Raw genomic sequence first — 27,480 nt, 5'->3', positions numbered from 1 at the left:
AAAACTAAAGTGAGTTGCAATTTATTTTATCTATGAAAAGAATGTAGAAATGAACGGAGGTACTTGCCAAGAAAAGCAAAGCTTGTATAGAAGGCAAGTTTACGTGAATGGATTCAAGAAAAAATATATATGTGCTTAAATGTTTCTGGTAAAAAGTATAACTGTAGAGATGCGGACAAAAGAGGCATACCATGCCAGCCACTGAGTGTCGCTTTTTTTTTTCCAGGAGAGAATAAACGAATTGTATTACATCACAGTGCTGATATGTGTTGGTGATGAACAGTTTGATCATTTTCAGCTTTGATTTCATGATTACAGAGTGATGATTATTTAGCATGCTTATGTAAGTGAACCCAATTTAGACATTCGATGTTATATGCCAATTTATTCATATATTTTATTTCCAGGCAAGATAATAACAATAATGATAACAAACATGACATATTCAATATATAAACATTACAAGAGAAATATAAAATTAGGCACCAGCTAATTCCTGGGGATCATCTATATAATTCAAAACTTCTGTCGAAAGGTTCTCCACATAGGTTGGTGCCAAAGTGAATTGAATTTTGGATAAAAATTTGGCTATCGTATCAAAACAAGACAGAATACGAATTGCTAATATGGTGGCAGTCAACCTTGATTAAAAAAAGAAATATCATGAAATAATGGTTGCTGCAACTTCACCCAGACCGAGAGGCAGATTTTGATGACGGCGAGGGGGGGGGGGTACAATTGACAGGACGAATCCAGGATTTAATGGGGGGGGGGTTAAATCATAACATGTCAGGAAAGTATGACTGATATTCAAATATAGACATGATATATAAATTACCTTCATTCACTTGTACCGAAACTCACACAATTATAACTTGAGAAGGCTTAAAAAAAAAAAATTACCAAAAGTAATAACATTTGTTTTTACAAAGTCAGGTATCGGAATTTTATATAGTCCTGTCGTCTTTCTCTCTATTTTCTCTTTTCACATACTCTTACATTTGCCGATAATAATTACGTAGTCTGTAATCACATACCCTTAATGGTTTCTGCAGAGTGTATGTAATGCAGAGTCTGAACAAGGAGACTAGATTCATTGTATACTGTGGCTACTTTTACTAACTCCCAAAGTTTGCATTATGGGTTATGATAATCTTTGTTTAAAAAAATGTATATCACAATGTATAATATTTCATTTGTTATATTGCTGTATACCTGCACTTCACTTTATTTTTTCTATTTTATTCATTACCCTTGTATGTATGAAATATGTGATATTATCTGAATAAAGGCTAAAAAAACCTTTTTTTTAAGAGTAAAGAAATATAATCTCTATGAAACAGCTATAGAGTAATAAAACAAAAATATAGTAAAATCTATACTAGTAATAACTCTGACTGCAAACGTAGTAGTAAAGTGTTGACGCCCTCTAAGTTCGTTGATGAGAAGTTACGACGAAGCTCGGGGGAGCGTTTCATGAAAGGACTTGTCAGACGTTTTGTCCGACAAGTCCCATTTTATCCGACAGTTACAATAGTAACAGTGCTTCTCAGCCAATCAAAATCAAGACAAGTTGTCAGATCTGACAACTTGTCGGACAAAAATGTTGATGAAACGCCCCCCTGGGGAGCGTTTCATGAAAGGACTTGTCAGACATGTTGTCAGATCTGACATCTTTCCATGATTCTGATTGGCTGGGAGGCATTGTTCCTATGGTAACTGTCGGATAATTTGGGACTTGTCGGATAAAACGTCTGACAAGTCCTTTCATAAAACGCCCCCCGGGGGGGCGTTTCATCAACATTTTTGTCCGACAAGTTGTCAGATCTGACAACTTTTCTGGATTTTGATTGGCTGAGAAGCACTGTTTCTATGGTAACTGTCGGATAAAATGGGACTTGTCGGATAAAACGTCTGACAAGTCCTTTCATGAAACGCTCCCCAGGTGTGGCAAAAAATCTAAACATGACGTTGTTTTGTCTATCAATGATGAATAAGATGGGTACGATGGAGGTACACTGCGACACAGACGCCTATCTTCGCTTTCCTTTTCCGTTTATTCCTTTTTTTTGTTACTTCTCCCATTTTTTCACTACTTACAAAATCACAGCGGCCTCCCTGCCCACCCCCCCCCCCCGACGCTGGCACCATGCCACCCCTGAGTAGGAACTATCTATCTCTTCTATTCCCGTTTCCCGTCTTTTCTTATTTTCTCCTTCCTTTATTCATCAAAAACCCCAAAGAATATGAAAGGCCACTAAAGGGGCGCTCCCGCCCACCCACTGGCGAAAATTATCATAATTTTATTTGGCATTTCTATAGAATACAGAGTTACAAACAAGTAAATGAATAAGAAGAGAGTTGGTGAGGCTGCCTGGTTTTGGAAAATGTTAACTCAATAACCATAACCCACAGGTCTTCCTTCCCATACCACCCCAACTCCATCCAAGGCAACATAAATAAAATGAAGATATTCAGAGCAAAAGTGATATTGTGTACCGGTAAAAACAATGGTCAAACATGTTACTTGGTCACTTCAACTTCAAGCCAACCTGTACCCCCTCAATCTCTTTCCCCCAATCATCATTGCGTATCTACAAGCATTAAAATAATAATCAAACATTAAACAAGCATGCAATGAAGCAATCGTTCGGGGGAGGGGGGTGATCCGGGGTGATCTACTGTTACACCCCTCCCCCAATTGAATCGTAGCTAGTATGATGCCATGGATTGACCTCAGTGCCCCCCCCCCTTGCACCGCACCACACGTAAGACCTAGTCTACAGGCACAGACCCTGATTAAAACTTTGATCCCCGGGCTTTGATCAACAAGACTGTGTCTCCACGCAAAGACTAGCACATACATAACTTGATGAGATGGCCTTTAGTACACAAGGCATGAGGAGGCTACACATTCAGACCTTGTCTCGAGTGAAGGGTTTGCACAGGAGACTACGTAATAGACCACTGATCTGAATATTATCAGATAATATTCGATCAGTGCATTAGATACACGTTTACCCTTACTCGCTTTTCATTGGCGTATTCACTCGGATATATACGAAAAAACATGCAGAGCATTTTTTTTCGGGTTGAATAGACCAGTTCGTAGTTACTTCTGGACAATTTTGGTCAAATGACCTTTCATTTCTTTCATTATGATAGGCAGATTTCAAAGCAAGATATTACGTAAGCTTGCCTTACATAGCAGGATGAAGAAATTGAATAGACCAGGTGACTAGAATATCACACCAATGAACACTTTATGAAGGTATTTGTTGCATTCCTACTTTGAATGCATATCATAGCATGTTGCACAATGTACTTGGCAAACTGTGAAATACCAGTAGTTAGTGGACGCATTGTTGTTTTTTGTGGATGTAAATGAATACCACTATTCAAAAGAATATATGAATAATCAAGACATCAAAGTTGGTGCTTATCTCACTAGATTTTAAACCACCATGTAACTTTAGTGCAAATAAACTTCTTCTGATCATGCGTAGAATATTTTGATCATGCGCAGAAAGGAACTACGAACTGGCATATTGTCTTATCACGCTTATTTGGGATTGGAACCTATCTCCATCCACCAGTATACGTTTATCGGAGCACATAACCCTACACCCCGTTTAATACAAATTGAAAGGAAATTTGTGACAGTTACTCACGTTCAATCGTTTGATTCTTTCGATAAATTTATTGAACAACCTTCTTCAGCTGAAATTTGGAAAAAAGTATTTGTTGAGTCGTAATATCAGGTACGTATGCAGAGGGATTTAATATTTTTTTTTTCATGATAATGTGCAAAGTTTCACCATGAAATTAAAAAAAAAGAATTATTCATAATATTATACTTGATCTAAAAAATGTAAACTATTTTAGGGAGCTAATAAGCTTACTAAGAAGAAGTAGTATCCAAAATGTTTTGCTGAAAGATGCCAGCATTATTAATAAGAAAGCTGCATTGTATTGTCCGAAGAACTCATCTCCCTAAATTCTGTTAGATCATCTTAATGATATCTTAATAGGTAAATTTATTTCTAACCATTCAATTATAGTGAGAGCTTTATGAAGAATTAAGCTATATTGACTTAGCTGGTGACCTTGTAAAACATGTTAATGTTGCAAAAAAATAAAACTATACATCGTTCAAAAACGAAATCATCTTCATACTACATACTGCTCTTTTGCTCTCGATTTATCAACTTTTTTGGCATTACATTGAACTTTCAACAAACTTTCGATGATGACAACGGAATAAATGTAAGTTTGTTCAACATTTCTGATCATTGCCTGGATTGTTAATGGTGACAGAAAAGATAATTTTATCAGCGAGTTCCTGATCTATATAGGAGAAATTTCAGCCCAGTCCCATCTGGTATTATTCTTGTAGTCTACCTCACCTAAAACTTGAACTTTCATCAGTCAGTAATCTCTTGTGCATCAATTGATCAGTGATCTACTCTATACTGTGGGATCTATGAAAGGATTATCATTGGATTTAATTCCCTAACAATGGCTAATACAAGGACCACCAAAAATCTTGTCAAGGATGCACTCAAGGATGATGATGTATTGGCCTTCATAAAAGGAGCTATAATGGAAGCCTTAGACTCCAAGTTTGATGTACTTATCAAACGTCTAGATGCACAAGATGGATCTATTCTGGAACTTCATAATAGGATTAACAATATCGAGAGTAGTCTTGCAAACCTGCAAAAGAAGCAACAGAAGTGTGAGGAGAAAAATAGATGGTTAGAGAAACAGCTCAACGATCAGGAACAGTACTCTAGGATAAACTGTATTCGTCTGTTTGGAGTACCTGAGAAAGAGAACGAGAAAACCAGTGAAAGAGTCTGCGAAATAGCACAGCAACATCTTGGTGTCGATCTGCATCTACGTGATATTGACCGAAGTCATCGTGTACCACGTCGTAATGAACCTGTACCTAATGAAAAAGGAGAAATCAAACCAAGAGCGATCATTATTAAACTGACATCGTATCAGCACAGTCAAAATCTACTCATGAACAGAAGAAAGTTAAAGAACACAAAAATGAGTCTGCATGAAGAGTTAACAAAGACTAATCGCTCACTTCTGTGGGAGGCAACAAAAGCAAGTAATCTGCAAGGATCCAATGTCCTATCAGCTTTAGTAGGGGAGAGAGATAGGGTTCCCATGCACCCGAATGATATATTTTTTCAACCTACATTTTTGTAATCCGTAAGATGTGTAGTGAATGAATTTTGATGTTCCCAAAACGAAAAATTGTCCCATGGGGTTCAAATTCAAGATGGCGTCCAAAATGGCCGCCATATTCATGGGATTTGGTTTTTCGTACATAGATTCCGACACAAACATTCATTTGCCACAAAATTAGTGTCATATGAAAGATAAATAAATTTTCCACAAGTTGATACTATTCATGGGTGATGAAAAGCTAATTCGGCTGAGATTTTAATAAGAAAAGTGCAATTTTGAGAATTTTTTCCAAAAAATTGAAAATTGGCAAAATACATGATTTACCATAAATCTAAAGAAAATTAGGGAATCGCCTCAAAAATTTGTAGAAAACTTTCCTAATATACAAATATTAAGTGGACGAAATTCCAAATTGATATCGTTTTTAGTCACAAACTTATAATGTCTCAAACTTGAAAATTCAATTTTCAGAAATTTAGCTTTTTTACTGCATATCGGAGACTTGGATACACAAATGTATATTGTCACATTTTCAACCCAGAAAATGGAGATAGGCCTTAATAAAATGCGAAATTATATATTATTTTGTTGGTAGAATTTACTACACTCCCTTTATTCTTTGATTTAAAGTCGGTTGATATAGTTTTTGAAAGAATTAAGACTTTTGGCCAAAATTTGTATGTTTTTGGTTTAAAAATGCACATGCACTGTTATTGATCAAATTTATCATGAATGTTAGTAATAAATTCACAATCTCAACATTCGATATGAAAGAGGATGTATCAACGAGAATATTGGCAGGCTTCATGCCAACATAAGTATCTTCATTTGCTTTAGAAAGAAGGAAAATATGCTGAATGTATTAAGCGATTTTGTGCTAAAGTGATGCCAAAAAGCAACCTCGGTGTGGCAGTCACACCCATGAAAACGATTGCAAAGTGATGAATGGCATGTCATTCAAATAATACAATAGCTTGGATCAGCCTCTCGCATCGATTGTGTTGGTATGACTAACAAACCGTAATGTGCATCGTAATAGAAATGTGATTTAGAAGGATGTAAAGGCAAAAAAGGTGTTTCTGTTACATTATAAAGAAATTTATTTAATGAAGTCTCTTGGAAACAGTTATAAGATACACTTGCACTGCAGGTAATAGAGATGAAGTTCTTACACATCAATACACAACTCAAAGGAATATGTCGAAGCTACCCCCACTTTATCTGTATTTTGAATCTATGGCCTGTATTCCTAAATCAGGTTTATCTTCGAACACAAAATTAGTGTCATATGAAAGATGAATAAATTTTCTACAAGTTGATATTATTCATAGGTAATTCAAAGGTAATTCGGCTGACATCTTAATAAGAAAAGTGCATTTTGAAATTGTTCCCCAAAAAATGGAAATTTGCAAAATACTTGATTTACCATATATCTAAGGAAAATAAAGGAATTGTCTTGAAACTTTCTAGAAAACTTTCCTATATAATAATATACAATTATTAAGAAATTGAGTTGTTGTTTTTACTACATTTTACAGACTTAAATGTACTATATTGTCATTATATTTACCACTCTTTTCAACATATTGATAATTTTTTCTAACCTACACATTTTCAATCTTGGAGTCGTATACTGAATGAATTTATTTTGATCTTCTGAAAACTTGAATATTGTCCCTTGGCCGCCACCTTGACGGTCATCTTGGATTCTGACAAAAAACTCTGAACAGAACTTTTCAATTCGACGTCATAGGAAAACAAATTACAAATGTTTTGAGGGTATTCTGATTATGAGAAATTAATTGAGTGGGTTATCTTTATTCTTTACGATTTGAATTAAACAATTCTGATACATTAAAGTGCCAAAAATGAAAAACCTCTGTTGACCAATGTAAAGAAGGAGAAGGTCTTTTTGGAACATTGAGATGTGTATGGTTGTGTTATTAATCTATTTAATATTTTCAAAAGTAGAAAATGTGGTGACGAATCAGTACCACGGAAAAGGCCTCCTGTAAATTGCATTTTAAAACTTGCAACAATTGACTTGTATCATGTCAAAATGTAAGCTTATGGTTCTTATGGAGGATTTGACAGACAGGCAGTCAATCTTAGAAGTCATTGGCAGGCTCATGTGCTAGATTTGGGCGATCTTTTTGAGCTAAAACTTTGTGCCAATGTGATCTTTAAAGATATATTCCTGATCCAGAAGTTGTAAACTTTTGACTGGAAAAGCAATTTTGCTTGCTGCAAAATTTAAGAGATTTTTATTCTCTTTGAGAAAAAACCACGGAATTTTCTTGGTTGCCATCCGGGCAACCATGATGGCAGTTTTGGTTGCCAATGTCACCCGGGCAACCGCTAATTTCGAGCCCTGCTTTGGAGTGGGGATGGTGGATGGAATTTTCCTCACGTGTGATCTGTTCCTTCTCAAGATTCCTCCGCTCGGCTTTGATACTTCGTAAGACCTGGGTTCCTCACAGACTTTGGATGCTTTAGCTGGTATCCAAATGTGTTATCTTGGATGTATAACTCTCACTGGCTGTCCTACATGCAGAGGTGGTAGATTAGATCTTGCATGTCGATAATGCACTTCCTTCACATTGTCTTGCCTATTCAAGAGAAAATCAGTGGTAGTAGAATCTCTCGAGAAATAGTGACTTGATAATGTGGTTCTGATGGGTCTACCAAATAACATTTCTGCTGGTGATATCAAGTTACTTTCGACTTGTGTTGCTCTCAGGTTCATTGCTAGTTGACTGTCTTGGCCAGTCTGAGAACATTTTGTCAAATGATTCTTGACTGTACGAACCATCCTCTGAGCTAATCCGTTTGATCTTGGATAGTGTGGAGAAGAAGTAATGTGCTTGATATTCCACTTCTTTTCTAATGCTGCCTTGCTTGATGTTTCTGGCATGTTTCACTCTGCTTTATCAACAGGTCGATGTCCTCGTTGTGATGTTTGACAAGAACTCTGTCTCACGAGCAAGTCGTCTGGTACTTTCGATTCCCATGTGTCCTAGGTGAAGCTGTCCAAGGATATTATTCCTCAGTGACTTCGGTATGATGACTTGACTTCCCGTGAAGAGTACTCCATGTGATAATCCGATGTTATCTCTATACGACCAATACTGCCTAAGGGATTTCAATAACTCTTGGATTGTTTCAGGCCAACTTAGGCCAAATCTGTCATAATGATCTGGGAATTGGATCATTAGCCGTTTCTCTCTGAAGTTCTGTCCTCTTGTGTTTTCCGAAGAGTAATAAGTCGATCGCATATGCGAATCTTTTTCCTCAGAGCAGATGGATTTAACTCTGACACCTGACGGTACATCGCATGCTTCCTTGGGATTAGGAAGTCGACTCAACGGATCGGAAAGAATCATGTCGTTTTCAGGTCGGTAATTGATTTGACACCCGTTTCCTTGGACTTTGATTATAAGCGATCACTGTAGATGCGGCGCTGCACTTGTAAGAGTTTTTTTTTCCATATAATTTCCAGTGGTCTGTGATTGATTATGACTGTGAAATTCTTTCGCGAACAGATATTATAGCAGCGTTTGTTACCAAACATTAGGACTAAGATTTCCCTCTATGTTTGAGTAGTTGGAATGTGCAGTGGAAAGACTTGGGATGCAAACGCAACAGGTTACCTTCCTGAAGCAGGCATGCTTCTAGATCTTTCATTGATGTATCTATCTCAACAGTTCTCTCTCTCTCTCTGGGTCATAGAACTGTAGACATGCACCTGATGATACTGCACATTTCAGGCTGTTCAAGGAATGTTCATGATCATCGTCCCAGATAAACGGTACTTCCTTGTGGAGAAGTTATCGAAGTGGTGCTGACTTTTCCCACAAATTAGGAACATATGCTGCTAGGTATTTGAACGATACTAGGCATTTCTGAACATCCTCTTTGTCCTTGGGTAATAGTACTTGGGTAATGTGTTGGCTTCTACCTTGCTAGGATCTGGGTAGACATCTGATCTAGTGCTCTTGGAGCCAAAGAAGTTGATAGCTTCTTTCTTGATTGTGCACTTGGAGCTGTTGAACACTGAGTCTTCTTGCTTGCCGTCTCCATGAACAAGTACATATTCTTGTTGTGTTCCTCCACGTTGATCTTGATCTTGTCCCTCAATTAGTGCACTTGCGTGGTGCGTCTATGGTAGGTTTAGCGATGTCCTTGACATGAAGCATCGCTTTTCCTTTGAAACGACCAATAGCATCGAAGTGCTCTGGAAATGCTTGTTCGAGATCCTTATCACTTGTGATTGGTGTTTGTTTAGGTTTAGGGTTAGGTGTAGGTGTGTCATAATTGTACATTGAGTGAATTGTGATAATTCCAAGGTCAGTGCAACCTTACAACCCAAGGATAGCTGAAACCTTGACATCTGGTACATAGAATGTCTGTGTTGACCATTTCGGACTGTAACATTTTATTTCAAGTGTACCTTTACATTTAATTGGAATCTCACCATAAGCTTCAAGTTTTATACTGGTGTTTGTTTCACTAATGATTCCCACTTTGAACTTTATATTTCCTTGGCGTACGTACTATGATAGTGTTAGTACTTGCACGTGAGTCAACTCTTAAGTAGAGCTTATGTTGACCGACTCTGTGGGCATTAGCAAATGCTACTGTACCTTCTGAATTTACAACTGTGTGTGACCCATTGGTGTGTATTGTGTCAAATTATGCAAAGTTGGATAGACTGCCTTTAGACTGATAATGATCATGATCTGTGATAGCATCGTGTGCTGTGTCTATTTCGCAGATTGGTTAGTTCTTTCGACATTTTGATTTTGATCGTGATTTCTTTTGTTTTGGTAAACGATCATCAGATATCATGTCAGATCTTCGGTCATCTGAACTACGTTATGGTTTTCACCTATGATCACTTTTTGACTGGCGACAGAATAACCCCCAATGACTTTTACTGTGGAGAGCCAATTCCACTAATATTGACCCCCAAACGGTTCATAGTTGTCTGAGAATGATAATTGAGGTTTTTCCTTCATTATAAAAGCAAACGGAACAGAGTTGTAAACATAAGAGATATACAATAAACAGAATTTTGGCTCTTCATAAATTTAATAAAGAGTTAGAATGTGTTGGAAAATAAACCTGATTTTGGAATACAGGCCATAAATTCAAAATACAGATAAGGTGGAGGTAGCTTTGACATGTTCCTTTCAGTTGTATATTGATGTGTCAGAACTTCATCTTTATTACCTACAGTGCTAGTGTATCTTATAACTGTTTCCAAAAGACTTAATTAAATGAATTCTTTATGATGTAACAGAAACACTTTTTTGCCTTTACATCCTTCTGAATCAGATACATTTCTATTACGATGCACATTACATACTGTACATTAAGGTGTGTTAGTCATACCAACACAATCGATGCGAGAGGCTGATCCAAGCTATTGTATTATTTGAATGACATACCATTCATCACTTTGCAATCGTTTTCATGGGTGTGACTGCCACACCGAGGTTGCTTTTTGGCATCACTTTAGCGCAAAATCGCTTAATACATTCAGCATATTTTCATTCTTTCTAAAGCAAATGAAGATACTTATGTTGGCATGAAGCCTGCCAATATTCTCGTTGATACATCCTCTTTCATATCGAATGTTGAGATTATGAATTTATTACTAACATTCATGATAAATCTGATCAATAACAGTGCATGTGCATTTTTTAAAACCAAAAACATACAAATTTTGGCCAAAAGTCTTAATTCTTTCAAAAACTATTAACCGACTTTAAATCGAAGAATAAAGGGATTGTAGTAAATTCTACCAACAAAATAATATATAATTTCGCATTTTATTAAGGCCTATCTCCATTTTTTGGGTTGAAAATGTGACAATATACATTAGTATATCCAAGTCTCCGATATGCAGTAAAAAAGCTAAATTTCTGAAAATTGAATTTTCAAGTTTGAGACATTATAAGTTTGTGACTAAAAACGATATCAATTTGGAATTTCGTCCACTTAATATTTGTATATTAGGAAAGTTTTCTACAAATTTTTGAGGCGATTCCCTAATTTTCTTTAGATTTATGGTAAATCATGTATTTTGCCAATTTTCAATTTTTTGGAAAAAATTCTCAAAATTGCACTTTTCTTATTAAAATCTCAGCCGAATTAGCTTTTCATCACCCATGAATAGTATCAACTTGTGGAAAATTTATTTATCTTTCATATGACACTAATTTTGTGGCAAATGAATGTTTGTGTCGGAATCTATGTACGAAAAACCAAATCCCATGAATATGGCGGCCATTTTGGACGCCATCTTGAATTTGAACCCCATGGGACAATATTTCGTTTTGGGAACATCAAAATTCATTTACTACACATCTTACGGATTACAAAAATGTAGGTTAAAAAAATATATCATTCGGGTGCATGGGAACCCTATCTCCCTACCAGACTATATGAAGAGACAAATAAACAGGAAAGAAGACCTCCTTGTCATTGGCTAGTTATCAAACATTGCCAATTCGTCATATGATTATTCTGTATCAATACTTTTTCTATTTATGATTATTAAATTTGTGTCATAAATTATACAGACATGAGCTACAAACTCTCCAATTTGTTTTAAAGACCAGTAAATTTCTTTTCTTTTGACATCATGACTTGCAGCTATGATGACCTGTACCTCTGGATTGATATATATTGTTATTTTTTTCTTCATATTCATTGCTCAATAATTTTGACCTATTTCAATATGAAAGTCATTCAAGTTTAACTTGACTTCACCGTATTTTCATTTTCTTTTTATCTTTATTTGATGTGACACTTCATATCATACTTTTCCTTGTCATGTTATATTTACATAGGTATATTAGCCATATTAACATAGGTAATTTAAACTTGTTATACTTGTTGTACTTGTCCTTGTCATGCTATATTGACAGTGGTAATTTAAACTTTGTTATTTTAGTCTTGACTTGAGCATAGTTTTCCTTCTGTTTTTCAATTATATTATAATCTTTATCTTTGTCATGCTATTGACATTGACATTTGTTATTACAGTTATTTAATCTGATTTTTTTATTATTTTTTATTATTCATTAGACAGCTAGAACACAATGCTTTCAGGCACAACATAGGCTGCAATTTTTTTTCTCTCTCTCTTTTCTCTTTTCACTGAATGATTGTCATTTACACTGTGTTTACATTTACAACATGAAATATCAAGTTTTACGATTGTTCTAATATATATCTGGTTTACGTATTCCATTCAGACAGCTTGTCTGTCACCAGTATTTTTTTTTTCTAATATTATATGCATTTGCTATCCAGGTTAATGAATATATTATTCATTGCTTCATCTTATTCATCTGTTATACTTATAATATATACTGCCATTTTAGTTTTTATTATCTGAATGTGCTAGTGTGTGTACTTGTGTGTGTGTGTTTTGACTATGTCAAGTTGTCCCCCCTCTCCAGGTAATGCAATTGATAATACTGATTTTACTCATGTTGTATCATCTATTGAGCAAGAAAATATTGATGACTTAGACCCAGATGACAATTTTATGTTTTTGACAATCCATCAAGATATTGGTTATGTAATGAATTCAATAATAACAAACAGATATGTGAAGAAAACACAGAGAGATTTAGTATGCTTCATTTTAATTCTAGAAGTCTATATAGAAATTTTGATGATATTCATTCCTTTATTACTCAACTTAATTTAAAATTTTCTATTCATGGTTTTAGTGAAACGTGGATTCATAATAACACACCATTCTTGTTTAATTTAGACGGATACAGTTTTTATCACAGTGACAGACACGATCGAAGAGGAGGCGGTGTTGCCTTGCTAATCCATATAACTCATTTAATGTCAAAATAAGATCAGATATATGTTTATCAAATTATTATTGTGAATCCCTTTTTATCGATATAGTATTGCAACATAGAAAGAATATTGTGGTTGGTGTCATATATAGAGATCCTCATGTAGATATCAAAGGCTTTAATGAAAATATTGATGAATGTCTTGACAAATTGTCGCATGAAAATAAGTGCATTTAGATTATCATGATTATGGGCGACTTTAATATAAATTTTCTGTACATTGATTCCAATAAATACATAAATGATTTTGTTAATATTTTATGTAATAATTCATTCGTCCTTTAATAGATAAGCCCACCCGGATTACCACCCAATCTTCAACTTTAATCGACAACATTAATTACTAACGTACATACTTCTCAAATTCAGACAGGGATATTCTACAGCGACATTACTGATCATCTCCCCATATTCCAAATAAATAATCTGTATTGCGAACAAAAGACCAATAATATTATACCTCCCACCATACATAAGACAGAAACAGCTTCTTTAAATTATCTGAAAAATGACTTATCTAATATTTCCTGGGATGAAGTTGTATTATGCAAAGATATTGATAATGCCTATTGTAAATTCATGCACTATTTTAAAACTGCGTACGACAGTAACTGTGTATCAATAAGAACAAAAACAAAGCAAAAAATACGCAAGCCATGGATAACAAACTCTTTATTCAAATGCATACATAAAAAAGACAATTTATATAAACGTTTTTGCAAAAGTAGAAATCAAACAATTGAAAGGAAGTTTAAATCTTACCGAAATAAATTGAACCTAATTCTAAAAAAGGCCAATAAAACAATAATATAGTAACTTGTTGCAAAAACATAAAAATAATCTTTCTAAGTTGTGGAAAATAATTAATGAGGTTCTTTTTACAAATAAACATAATTTAAACACTTATTTCCTGAAAGATGGTGTTAAAATAACTGATGATCAAATTATCGTAGAAGAATTTAATACATTTTTGCTAATAAAGCTACCAATATCCAATCAAATATTCCCCAGCGTTCTAATAATTTTTTGTCTTATCTCTCAAACCAATGTCAAAATTCTATATTCTTATATCCTACAAATGAACATGAAATTATTGAAATAGTAAAACATATTTTTAAATCAAGTAAAAGCATGGGATTTGATGGAATTAGTCAGTGTGTTATTAAAAAAGTAATTTATTTCATAACAAAACCCCTAACACATATCTTTAATGTATCATTTTTAACAGGTAGATTCCCAAAGGACATGGAAATAGGGAAAATTATTCCAGTATTTAAGAAAGGGGACTTGCATATATTTTCAAATTATAGACCTATCACTTTATTCCCTAGTATTTCCAAAATCTTAGAAAAGTTAATGTACAATAGGCTTATACGGCACATTGATAAAAATAATCTATTAAATAATTCACAATACGGTTTTAGATCAAATTACTCATGCGAGCTTGCACTTATCGACCTTAATGATCATCTCCTAAATAATATGGCTAATAATCTACATACACTCGGTATTTTTCTCGATTTAAGCAAAGCCTTTGATGTTATCAACCATAATATTTTACTTGGTAAACTATTTCATTTTGGTATTCGTGGCATTGCCCTTGAATGGTTTAAAGATTATTTAATAATAATAATAATAATAATAATAACCAATTTTTATAAAGCGCTTTTCCCAGAATGGCTCAAAGCGCGTTACAGCATATTATTACCCCGGTCATTGGATTCATTTCAATCCCGCACGAAAAGTACACAATTTCCACTCCCTGGGGAGCATTCCTTGCATTCATCGCAGCCTCATTATGGCGCTGGCAAAATCAAACATACAATATCTTTCGCATCCTACCGGGTACCCATTTAGCACCTGAGTGGCAAAGTGTGGATTAACGCCTTGCCAAAGGACGCTAGACCGCGGTGGGATTCGAACACACGACCCTCTGTTTACAAGGCGAGAGTCAGAACCACTACACCACGGCTCTTCCACTTCCATTTAACTGATCGTTTTCATTATACTGTTTATAATAATGCTGTTTCTCATCATGAGAGTGTCCATTGTGGAGTCCCCCAGGGCTCCACACTGGGCCCGCTCTTATTCTTGATATATATCAATGATTTATGTAATGTTTCTCATTTTTTTAATTTTGTCCTTTTTGCCGAAGATACAAATTTAGTTGCGTCCAATTGTGATTTTAATTTACTTATTAAGAATACAAATGAAGAATTAATTAAGATTATAAACTGGTTCCATGCTAATGAATTAGTAATCAATTATGAAAAGACAACTGTTATGTATATTAGTAAAGAACATATAAAACATGATATTTCGGATGTTAAAATATTTTTGAATCAAATCCTCTTGAATTGTTAAAAAACAACCAAGTTTCTCGGAATCACTTTAGATGATACACTGTCATACAACAGCCACCGTTCTATTTTAGCTAATAAAATCTCAAAAAATATTGGTATTCTTTTTAAACTTCGCAATTTTTTTGCCACAGAAGGTGTTATTTATGATATATAACTGTCTTTCCCCACCCTATCTTCAATATTGTAATATTATTTGGGCGAATGCTGGAATAACAAAATTGGAACCCCTTCATAAATTGCAAAAGAAAATTTTAAGAATATATACCAACTCCCCTTTTAGAGCTCCCTCACGACCTTTGTTTTTTAATCTCAATACCCTTAATATATATGATATTCATAAATTATAGATAGCATCTGTGATGTTTCGTACTATTCATAACATAATTCCTTTTAATATATCCCGTATGTTTTTAATAAACAATTCCGTTCATTGTCACAATACTCGCTCAAGTAATAATTTTCATTATCCCAAGGTCAAAACACAAATTCTCCTAAATTCATTAAGGCATTATGGCCCACGCATTTGGAATAATCTCCCCGATGGAATTAAATACTCAACAACAATTACGTCATTTAAATCTAAGTTAAAAAGAATGTATATACATGAATATGCAAAATAATTTGTTTCCTTTCTCCTTGCTGAAATCTCATACATTTACCGCCCTACCCTCCATGTGTGTTTGCTGGTGTTTGTTGATGCTGTGTGTGCATTTTTTTTTCATTTAATATTAATGTCATTCAATGTACTGGAAACTGTAGTTTCCAATTTTCTCTGATACTATTTGTCATTTTTGTACATATTGTATATATATCATCTTTTTTATGCTGAGAAAATAAATAAATTGAACTGAACTGAACTGAACTGATGTGACGGTGATTGGTGAAGTGGTTCGGTCGATTGGCTCTAAAGGTGAGGGTTCGAATCCCACACGACGCTATAATGTCCTTTGACAAGAGTTTATATCCAAGTTTGTTACTCTTCACATACATCCTTTCAAATGACAAAGGGATTTTGTTAGCGGCTGACCCTTTTGACGACAGATATTACTCTTTGGTAATTTGAAAATCAAATTTAAGACAATGGCAGAGTGGGGATTCGAACTCACAACCTCGCGATCATGAGTCCAATGCTCTAACCACTAGACTACACGAACGGTTTTCATCTAATTTATTCAATAAAATCTAACCTGACATTTTATTGTTATTCCTTTAATAATATAGGGCTTTTTTGCTTCGAAATCGTGAACCAAGTGTTCTCGAAATGAAAAACGTTCTGGTGAAAGTCTTCTTTGGCTGTGTATCAACCATCGTCCTCATCGTATTGGCTACTGAGCTGAGAAAATACCCGGATGCGTTGTCTAAGTATGGTCGCTTCAAATACATTCCAAAAAGTAAATAAACAGTTTTAAAAGACGTCTTAAAAGACGTTGTCTCTTAGCATTGAAGTAGAATCACGAGTTAAACATTGATGCAAAAAGCAAACAATTTTTTTTTCTTGAAAAAGCAAATCATTTTTTAATTTAAAAAAGGTGCACTGAAATTGAAGGTTATTTTCTCCTGAGAAATTTGACAGGCAAAAAAAAAGAAGGGTTTCAATAAAAAATTAAGATCATTTTCGTTCTTCACATTTTTTTACAGACGGTTACGAAATAGTTGAGTCGGAAATAGGTTTCTGGTGTATCATTGTATCATTGCATTTTAACCATTAAAAAATGTATAACCTAAAACGTCTAGCGAATGAATTTATACGTTTTCAATGCAGATAACCATTCAAAAATTTGCAATTATGACGGCCATCTTTGAATTTTTATGGGAAAAAATAACTTTAAAAAAAAATGCCATGTTTATTGTCAATATACATTACTTGATATTGCTCTAAAATGATACCAGTGTGCCTGTGACAAGAGATTTATCTTGTCACAGGCACACTACCGAATTGCTTCTTGGACTTTACTTGTTGGAATATCAATGCCTTGCTCTACCGTGTATACTCCAATTACTTAATCGCAATTCTCAATCTATATAGGGAAAACTGAACAATTACAACGACTCTTTGCTCTGATTGTAAGCTCAGACAACAATGATGATATAATATTTCGCTATGAACTTTTGAATTTGGGTGCATTGTACTGTTAATATTTAAAATGAATTGGTTTTCACAATGAATTCGTTTATAACCACTTTCTGTTCTTCAGATTTTCAGTATGTCGATTACGAGCACATGGTAACAATAAGAATTATTTGTGTGTGCTGTTTTCAAAAACAGTAATGTTAAAACTACACCGCCGGTGTTTAAAGAGGATGATCACACCAAACGTTGTATATACACTACAGCGCAGTGGCGTAACAGGCGGGGGGCAGGCTGCCCCTGGTGGATTTTACCGGGAAAATAAAAAAAACGGGAAAAAGAGAAAAGGGAGGGAGAAAGAAAAGGAAAGGGGAAAAGAGGAAAACTAAAAGGGAAAAAGTGAAAAGAATTATTAAAGGTCAAGTCCACCCCAGGAAAACATTGATTTGAATAAAATAGAGAAAAATCAAACTAGCATATCGCTGAAAATTTCATCAAAATCGGATGTAAAATAAGAACGTAATGAAATACTGGAAAACAATGAAATATGCTATTGGCTGAATATAATCATGATAATGTAAAAACCTATCAAATAATTAGAATTTCATTTCGAAAGACCAATTTTTTTCGGGCTCGATTCGCTCGCTTCCGACTTTTTACAAATTTTCCCACATTGCTATGTTGTGACCCCTCAAAATATTTGTTTAATTTCGCAACTGCGTTGAATTAATGTGTTGTGTAAAACATACTGTATATCTGCGATTTGAAATAGCGGTAACCTGTAAGGTTTAAAATGGCTTTGATATCAAGAGGTCCCGGGAGCTCCGCCCCGGAACACACCCGCATAGCACTTGCGGTTTGGGCATGCCCCCAAAAGTTCTACAACCAAGAACACAAAAAAAAAAGAGGAAAGAAAAGCAAAGAAGAAGTGCAAGATATGATATTATATAGGGTCTATTTACTGAACATGATGTCAGAAATGTCTCAAAGTTAGATTCTCATGAAAAGGTCTATTTTTTCTTTCACACTACGTTTCCTTCATTTTTCCCTCTTTTTCTCCTTTCCTCCCGTTTTTGTTTTGGCCAGCCGATGGGGGGAGGGGGGGGGGGGCACGTGCCCCCCGTAGTTACGCCACTGTCAGCTACCAAATACTATGCTTGTTCATATCATCTCAAAATCTTCGACTTTCTATGGACATGCTGGACATTCTATGTTCCGAATTTACATCCTCCATTAATAATCATAATAATAATGATAATAACTAGCTTTTTATATAGCGCTTTTCCCAAGGCACTTTAAAGAATATTATTACACCGGTCATTGGATTCATTTCAATCCCGCACGACAAATGCACACTTTCCACTCCCTGGGGAGCATTCATTGCATTCATCGCAGCTTCATAATGACGCTCTTTCATTTGCAGTGACGGATCTGGGGGGTTATGGGTTTAAACTCTCACCTCTGGCTCCCTAAAATGAAAAAGAAGGAGTGTGGGGTTAAACTCCAACATCTCTTCCCTGTTTACGAGAGTTGCGCAAGCAGAACAGTGGTGGATCTACGGGAGAGGGAGGGAGGCGCATTAGTAGCTCAGGTCATCGTTATTGGGTCAAATCAACTTTAAAAAATCGCAACACTTTAAAACAAGAAAGTAAGAATCTGTTTCCTACACTTTTTTCCCCATAAAATTTGACCATATATAGACATTCAATTTCGCTCGGGAGGGGGGAGGAGAGAAGCGGCCGAGGAACTCTGCTTTGTACATCCCATTTTCTTAAAATAAGCCTATAGACTAAGCCTATATAAGGCGATATTTTGTTTGTATTTCCCGCGTGTTCAATGTGACTGCTAATATGTCGATGAAGATAATATTTATTATATTGACGTATTCTGATATTTCTGTAAAGAAAACAAACAACAAACGCAGCACATTGACGCTTACTGTTTAGAAGGGCAGTGGTGTATTGAGCCAAAAGTTTTGAGGGGGCAGATAATGCGTATCGTGCAAAATTCATAAAAAGTTGCGAGGGAGCGAAGCCAGCGAGCAACAATGTCGACATTGTTATCATAAAAATTCAATTTTGCGATAGATTTGACATAATATTAAGAAAATAATATCATATATCACCCTTTTCTTTTTTTCTTGCTTTCTGGGTTTTACACATTTACAATACACATAATTTAAGAATTGTATTCATATTCATTGTTTTTTTTATAATGTATTGATTTGTGTACTTTGTATGAAAATGGATGAAATGTCAATCGGGAGAAAAAAAGTTTGTTTGAGCTTAATTATGAAGCACCAAGGGATTAATCAATTGCTTTCACCTCAGATGTGTTCAAACATTACGAATTTTATTGTACATTGCGTCCTAAAAAAACGAAGATTCCCACATCGGTTTTCCTCAAAGGCAAATCAGTTATGATATTCATTTACATCATCATACAATTCAATAATTCTACATTTTGATAGCTAATAATATTATGTCACGAAAACTTAACGCAATAATAATGAGCAAGACGAGTTTGACATTTCAATGTTAAAATCGGGTTGCGCAGAAAAATTTGACAAGATTGATTCATAATGAAACAGAGGTGCTTATTCGATGATTGGCTCATTCGCATTTCTTTCGTATTCTTTGTAAAGTTTCTCTCACTGATCCCTGAAATGAAAGTCGATTCAGATCCTTAGGCGAGTTTCTGCGCAAATCATTTCTGACATGCCCTTATACTCATTGTTTGTAAACTGCCATGCGTGAATGTTTTGCTAAGCTGTTGGTCTCATATTAAAGATGATATTTGACTCTTTTCATAAATATCAAATTAGTAAAACACGTTGAATAATTGTGAAATGTATCTCTGAAAACATGTTTCCTTTTTGTTGGACACACTGTATGTTTGTTTCACAATAAACACGCGTTGCTCATTTCATGCTCACTATATTATGATTGATCGTATATTATCAAATATTGATATTTACCTCTTTAGTCGCACCTGTGTTCCGTTTCAAAACTAAATAAACCCTAATCGTAATCTTTACATTGTTCTGAACCAAAAACTCTATTACAATCCTAACTCTAACCCAGTGAACACTGATCTGAATACTATTCAGATCAGTGTGTACGTGTGACTCGAGTCCAGGCTCGGACTCGAGACCGTTTATGCCGGATTCGGTCTCGGACTCGGGCTCGAACATGGGCGGAAATCCCAGGGGGACAGGGGGACGCGTCCCCCCTACCAAAAATAGTAGGGGGGACACAATATCACAATATCCCCCTACTATTCTTGGTCTGTTATGATGGAGAAAAATACATCACTCACAATCGAAATAATACATGTATTTTGGACTAAATGACCTTACATTTTGGTTGAAAACCAGTTTTTTTTTTTTTTGCTTGTCAAACTTTCCAGCCCCTGGTCCCCCTACCTTTCGGGACAGATTTCTGCCCATGGGCTCGAAGGTTCATGACTCAGACTTGGACTAGGGGCCCGAAACTCGACATGGTACGGCGACGAGTCCGGCACGAGACCGGGTTATTTTGGCACAAATGCACGCAGTTTCCATACAACACAATTTCCTCCAGATTTCACACAATATTTTAAAAATCACTTACTCAAATTTCAGCCAGATCGGATCACGGAGAATAACGTTATTAGTAGTACAATGCCTATATGCAAGGCCTATGCAGTATACATGTTACGCGTGATATAATGCAGTTGTCTTTCTATGTGGAGCAGTGGCGTAGCTAGGATTTGATTTAATGGGGGGGGCACAGGTTTTAGCTTTATTGTTATAAAATAACATAAATATAAGATAATCTCATAAGCCGTATATAAAATATGCAAGCGTGAAGCGCGAGCTAATTTTTTTGGGGAACTTTCATGTATTTAATGGGGGGGGGGGGGCACAGGTTTTAGCTTTATTGTTATAAAATAACATAAATATAAAATAATCTCATAAGCCGTATATAAAATATGCAAGCGTGAAGCGCGAGCTAATTTTTTTTGGGGGGAACTTTCATGTATTTTGTCCTGAAAAGTTAACATTCTGGGCAATGTTTGTGATCCTGAACAAGATGCGTATGTAACTAGATAATTACGGCCTACTGCAAACGCGAAGCGCGAGCAGAAATTTATAATAAAGGTTCTTGCCTGATAAGAACTGTTTGCATTTAGCCATGAAGACGATACATATTTCGACAATTAAATAATGTGAGCGCGAAGCGCGAGCTGAAATTTTTAGACATTCCAACCTAAAAGATGGTCATTCTAAGCACTTTTTGTAATCATGACAGGGACAGGTATGTAACTAAACAATTGATGCGAGCGCGAAGCACGAGGGGAAGAAAATTAAGATTTTAGACCTAAAATCGGGACTCTATTCATGTTTTGTAAATCATGAATAGGATGGGTAATTGGGTATCTTCCTAGTAATGCGAGCGTGAAGCGCAAACAGGTAATAATTGATATTCTGATCTAAAACTGGATAATTTAAACACTTTTTGAATAAAGAACAAGCTGCCTATCTCAATAAACATGCGTGCGCGTGTTTTAGATTTCGACCTAGAATCTGGGCATTTTGAATACATTTTTTTTAATCATGGAGATCAATAATGCGAGCTCGGAGCACGAGCTGAAAACATTCGATATTCCCATCTGATAAAAAGTCAATTTAAGCACTGATAAATTACCAAATGTAATTCTTTTATAATTCTATTATAAACTATATACATCATCATTATTATTTTATCTTTATCATCTACCACTTTGTCTCATTTAACAGGTCTTTCAGACATTTCTATTGAACTCGGCTCCAACGGTAATCGATCGAATGACAATGAAGAGCTAAAGGCAAATGTAAGCATATTGTTCCTTACTTTCATGACTTTGTTGGAAACGTTTCATAAAGACTTGTTACAGTAACAAATGCACAGTTTTTATAACAAATTTACCATCAGCCAATCAGGGTGAAGGATTTCACTAGCTTTTAACTGTTATTGCAAATTTGTTATTATAACGAGTTTTATGAAATGGGTCTCTGATCTGTGATATAAGATCCTATATATTATGCATCTGACTCTCCGCTGAGAATTCTCGTATGGATACGATGTATGGCTAAACCATGTACGTATGGCTTTTGGACGAATTGATACAAGACGTATGGATAATGGAAGTACTGATATGCAACTTATAGTAAGCATGTATATATTACTATTAGAAGTAAATTATATACATTCAGACGTAGGACGTATAGCTGTGGGACGCATGGATATACAACGTATGGAGATAGGACTAATTAATATAAGACGTATAGATAAAATGAGACAGTATTGATACAAAAAGTATTAATATACATATAAACAACATAGATATAAGAGGTATGTTATTGGACGTACATGTATATGATATATGTTATAGGACGTACATATATAAGACGCATGGATAGGAATAATTGATACATGACTTATGGATATAATACGCATGGATATAGGACACATAGATATAGAACTGTTGATATAAGACGTATGAATATTGGGCAAAATCGTATGGATATAGGAAATATTGATATACCAAAATTGTGTATATAAGAAGTATGTAGATATTGGACTTATTATGATAGGACGTGTAGATATAGGATGTGTGGATATACAACGTATGGATATAAGAAGTAAGGATATAAGAAGTATTGATATACAACTTATGAATACAAGAAGCATGTAGATATTGGACGTATAGGATATACGTTAGAACGTACAGATATAGGACGCATTGGTATATACGACGTTTGGACATATAAATACGTATAGATATAGGACGTTTGAATATAACTGTGATATGAGACGTATGTATATAGGAAATATTGATGTACAATGTATGGATATACGACGTATAGATGTAGACGTATAACGTATGAATTTAGGCCGTAGAGGACTTACGTTAGGATAAAGTATAGATATAGGAGGTATATGGACACATGACGTATGGATATAGGATATATTGATGCACAGCATATGGATATAGGAAATATTGATACACAACATATGGATATAAGAAATATTGATACACAACATATGGATATAGGAAATATTGATACACAACATATGGATATAGGAAATATTGATACACAACATATGGATATAGGAAATATTGATACACAACATATGGATATAGGAAATATTGATACACAACATATGGATATAGGAAATATTGATACACAACATATGGATATAGGAAATATTGATACACAACATATGGATATAGGAAATATTGATACACAACATATGGATATAGGAAATATTGATACACAACGTATGGATATAGGAAATATTGATACACAACATATGGATATAGGAAATATTGATACACAACATATGGATGTAGGAAATATTGATACACAACATATGGATATAGGAAATATTGATACACAACATATGGATATAGGAAATATTGATACACAACATATGGATATAGGAAATATTGATATACAACGTATATGGTTGCAGGGCCTATGGATATTGATATATAATTAATATTGTCAGTCACCAATCTTTCAATAATTGTTATTTTGTATTTCATGGTCATGGCGTTGTGAGGAAATCTTTCGCAGACCAATGAAAGTAGACGACGTCAGCACTTAAAGTGTTCACGCCCTCTACGTTCATTGGTGCTGTCCATTACGACTTGCATGAACTTGATGATTAAATTCCAGGTTTCACTTAAGGATGAAGGAAAAACGGATGTATCAGTTGGTGCCTGGTTAGAGAGACAAGCTCTCCGACAACAGCTCCTGCGGGACGAGTGTAGCAAGAACACATCACTGAAATTAAATCTGACTCACATCATACATAATAAGAAAGGATTGCTATGGCCTTACATTGTCGACGATAAGTACAGAATAATGTATGGCTTTATATCGAAGGTCGGGTCGACTCACTGGAAGAGCGCGTTTCTCGTTCTGAAGGGAAAATTTAAAACTGTTGAGGAAATACCCGGATGGAGGGCGCACGATCCGAGCTTGAAGAAACTCGATGAGTACAGTCCGGAGGAGATCAAATACCGTCTGAATAGTAATTACACCACCTTCATGTTCGTACGTGATCCTCTTGCGCGCATCCTTTCCGCGTACAGGAACAAACTTGAAGAGGACAATAAAGTGTTCCAGAAGTCCTACGGACGAAGAATTATCGAACGCTACAGGGACAACCCATCCAAAGAGGAACTTGAAACTGGGGTCGGCGTGACGTTTGCGGAGTTTGTTCGGTTTATCACAGATAAAGAGGCGAAGAACAACATGGATGGACACTGGAAGCCGATCTATCAAATGGTTCTTCCGTGTACTATGCATTATGATTACATTGGTAAGTTGGAAACTGGGAAAGAAGACTCGGAGAACATCTTAAGATACCTGAAGATCGATCACATTGTTCACTTCAGAGAATCATCCAGGAACACGAGCAATACCGAAGAAATATTCACCAAGTATTATAAAACGATTTCGAAAGAATATCTCCTTAAATTGTACGAGATTTACGCCCCCGATTTCAAACTCTTCGGTTACTCCATGAATGACGATTTAACGCAACGAAATAATCCCCTGCTGAATTAAAGGCATTGGGGTTTTTGCTAGATGACGTAAGACGAATTCAAGAACATAGAAAACGTATTGTCAAATGCCCTTCATAACACAGAGTAGCCAAAAAGTCTTTGTCGAAAATTTGTGGGAAAAAAACGGCAGTTTTGTTCCCGACTCGGGACAAACGACATAAAAAAAAATTTGCCATTTTTCGTCAGCTCCGGAACTAAAGACGAAACTACTGTCCTGGTTCACCAATTTGCGACAAAGGCCCCACAACTGTTTTTTGTTTTTAGACGGGCACTTCCAATACATATGTGTTCTTGAAAGAGTTTGCGATCTGGTGCGAAAAAAATCCCTATTATTTTTCAAGGGATGCTAATTCTCATTAAATAAATTCGAAGTAGGTCTTAATCTGTAACATAAAATGTACTGTCCACATGACCCTGGGAAGCGGGGTTTCTGGGGTGCTGAAGAACCCTCAAACTTTTACTTCGGGGGTGCTGAGTGTATTATTTTCCATAGGCAGCACCCCCTGGAAATCTGGTATGATAAATGACAGAAATGTAATGAAAATGAACGATGTTTCGTAGGACCCCCCACACACACACACTTCAGAATTTCATACTGATTTTTATGAGAAAAAATATTTAGAATGCCCAGATTCTAGGTATAAATCTAAAAACGTGCACGCATGTTTATTCAGATACGCAGCTTTTTTTCAAGCATGCTTGAATTATAAAGTTTCAGATCAGAATGTCAAAATTTTTCTGCTCGCGCTTCTCGCTCAAATTATAAATGTATATAGGAAGATACCCAATTTCAGATCCTTTTCCTGATTTACGTAACATGAATAGAGTGTCCTGTCTTAGGTCTGAATTTCAATTTCCGCGCTTCGCGCTCGCATCAATTGTACGTAATGGGGCCGCGGAAGCGGGGAGGGCTTCAGCCCCCACCCCCACATTTAAAAATGACCATATAATTGTGATGTTTTGCATGGTCAGCCCCCCACACACTTTTGGCTCAGCCCCCCCCCCCTTGAAAACCATTCGGCGGCCCCTGCCGTATAGTTATATACCTATGTGTGCATGATTAGAAAAGTGCTTAGAATGTCCCATTTTTAGGTCTGAAATCTCAATTTTGTTTCCACTCGCGCTTCGTGCTCGCATCAATTGGATAGGGATATACATATCTTGTTCATGTAACTTCTGAATGTTTCCATGGCGAAAAATAATAGTGTAGTAGGTTTCATGGTACACCATGTGTTGGTCATGAAAAGGACCACCCAATCTCGACGTTTCGAAAAGTGTGTTCTTGTTGTTCTCATTCTCCTGGCCAGTCCTGGGACGACAAGAACACACTTGTCGAAACATCGAGTTTTGGTGGTCTTTTTTTCATGACCAACACCCAAGAAAGATACTTGGTGTACCGTGAAACCTACTTCACTATGCTGTTCATGATTACAAAAAAATGCTTAGAATGTCCAGTTTTTACCGAGGTCGAAATGTAAAAAAAAATCAGCTCGCGCTTCGCGCTCGCATTATTAGATAGTTGAAATATGTATATTTTTCATGGGTAACTGCAAACAGTCCTTAAACAGGTCCCTTTTCGATCAGGCCAGAACGTGTATTAAAAATTTCTGCTCGCGCTCTCACTATTTATTTTTATATCTATGTTATTTTATAAAAATAGAGCTAAGAAGTGACTGTCATGCTACATATATTTGTATTCATATATATACATGTATAATAAAAATTTATTATATTTAAAACTTGGACTTTAAAATAAATTCTGTTGGAACTAAGAACAATGCATTACCACTTTGCCTCTTTTATTACATATATAATATATATATAATATATATATATATATATATATATATATATATATATATATATATATATATATATACATATATATACATATATATACATATATATATATATGTGTGTGTGTGTCCTTATATGTGTGTGTATATCAAGAACAATGAAAAACTCAATTGTGTCCCCTACCCCACCTTTGAGGAGAGAAGGTTTGGATTTGTGACGTCATAAACGAGCAGCTGCCCCATATGTTATGTAATATAAAATGCATGAATGTCAATTTTTTAATGGCTCGTGATGACTTATTTATGTTTTCTTTGTAGAAACAGGTGGGTGTTTCATAAAGCTGTTCGTGAAGTTACGCACAACTTTACGCACGACTGGAACATGATCTTAGGTGCTAAGTGAGCTACATAGGGATAGTGTGGCAAAGGTCACCAGTCGTGCGCAAAGTCTTGCGTAACTTTACGAACAGCTTTATGAAACACACACCTGGGCTCCGTAACACAAAGGTTAGCGATTGATCGCTAAATGAAATGGCCTATCAAGATCATCTTTGCAT

At 35.4% G+C, this 27,480-nt stretch overlaps 2 protein-coding genes across 2 annotated transcripts; both read left to right on the top strand.

Annotated features, from left to right (window-relative positions):
• The first annotated feature begins 4,164 nt into the window (after window positions 1–4,164).
• Window positions 4,165–5,255, top strand: LOC129268530 (uncharacterized). Its single transcript, XM_054906075.2, has one exon. It carries the CDS (start codon window positions 4,519–4,521, stop codon window positions 5,221–5,223), a length of 705 nt encoding a protein of 234 aa, XP_054762050.2. The 5' UTR covers window positions 4,165–4,518; the 3' UTR covers window positions 5,224–5,255.
• Window positions 5,256–16,682: 11,427 nt separating this feature from the next.
• LOC135155415 (carbohydrate sulfotransferase 11-like) lies at window positions 16,683–26,879 on the top strand. Its single transcript, XM_064104350.1, has 3 exons — window positions 16,683–16,848; window positions 22,306–22,379; window positions 24,232–26,879. Exons 1-3 carry the CDS (start codon window positions 16,719–16,721, stop codon window positions 25,126–25,128), a joined length of 1,101 nt encoding a protein of 366 aa, XP_063960420.1. The 5' UTR covers window positions 16,683–16,718; the 3' UTR covers window positions 25,129–26,879.
• Window positions 26,880–27,480: the final 601 nt, after the last annotated feature.

Source organism: Lytechinus pictus, chromosome 9, assembly GCF_037042905.1.
Source record: "Lytechinus pictus isolate F3 Inbred chromosome 9, Lp3.0, whole genome shotgun sequence".
In the NCBI taxonomy this organism is placed as follows: domain Eukaryota; kingdom Metazoa; phylum Echinodermata; class Echinoidea; order Temnopleuroida; family Toxopneustidae; genus Lytechinus; species Lytechinus pictus.
This window is presented reverse-complemented; position numbering and strand designations above follow the sequence as displayed.

What these genes read in the sequence shown, in the direction of transcription:
- LOC129268530 (XM_054906075.2), top strand. Translation starts at nt 4,519, where the DNA reads ATGGCTAATACAAGGACCACCAAAAATCTTGTCAAGGATGCACTCAAG.
- LOC135155415 (XM_064104350.1), top strand. Translation starts at nt 16,719, where the DNA reads ATGAAAAACGTTCTGGTGAAAGTCTTCTTTGGCTGTGTATCAACCATC. An exon ending in CTTCAAATACATTCCAAAAA is followed by an intron (nt 16,849 to 22,305) that starts GTAAATAAACAG and finishes CTCATTTAACAG; the next exon opens with GTCTTTCAGACATTTCTATT. An exon ending in ATGAAGAGCTAAAGGCAAAT is followed by an intron (nt 22,380 to 24,231) that starts GTAAGCATATTG and finishes ATTAAATTCCAG; the next exon opens with GTTTCACTTAAGGATGAAGG.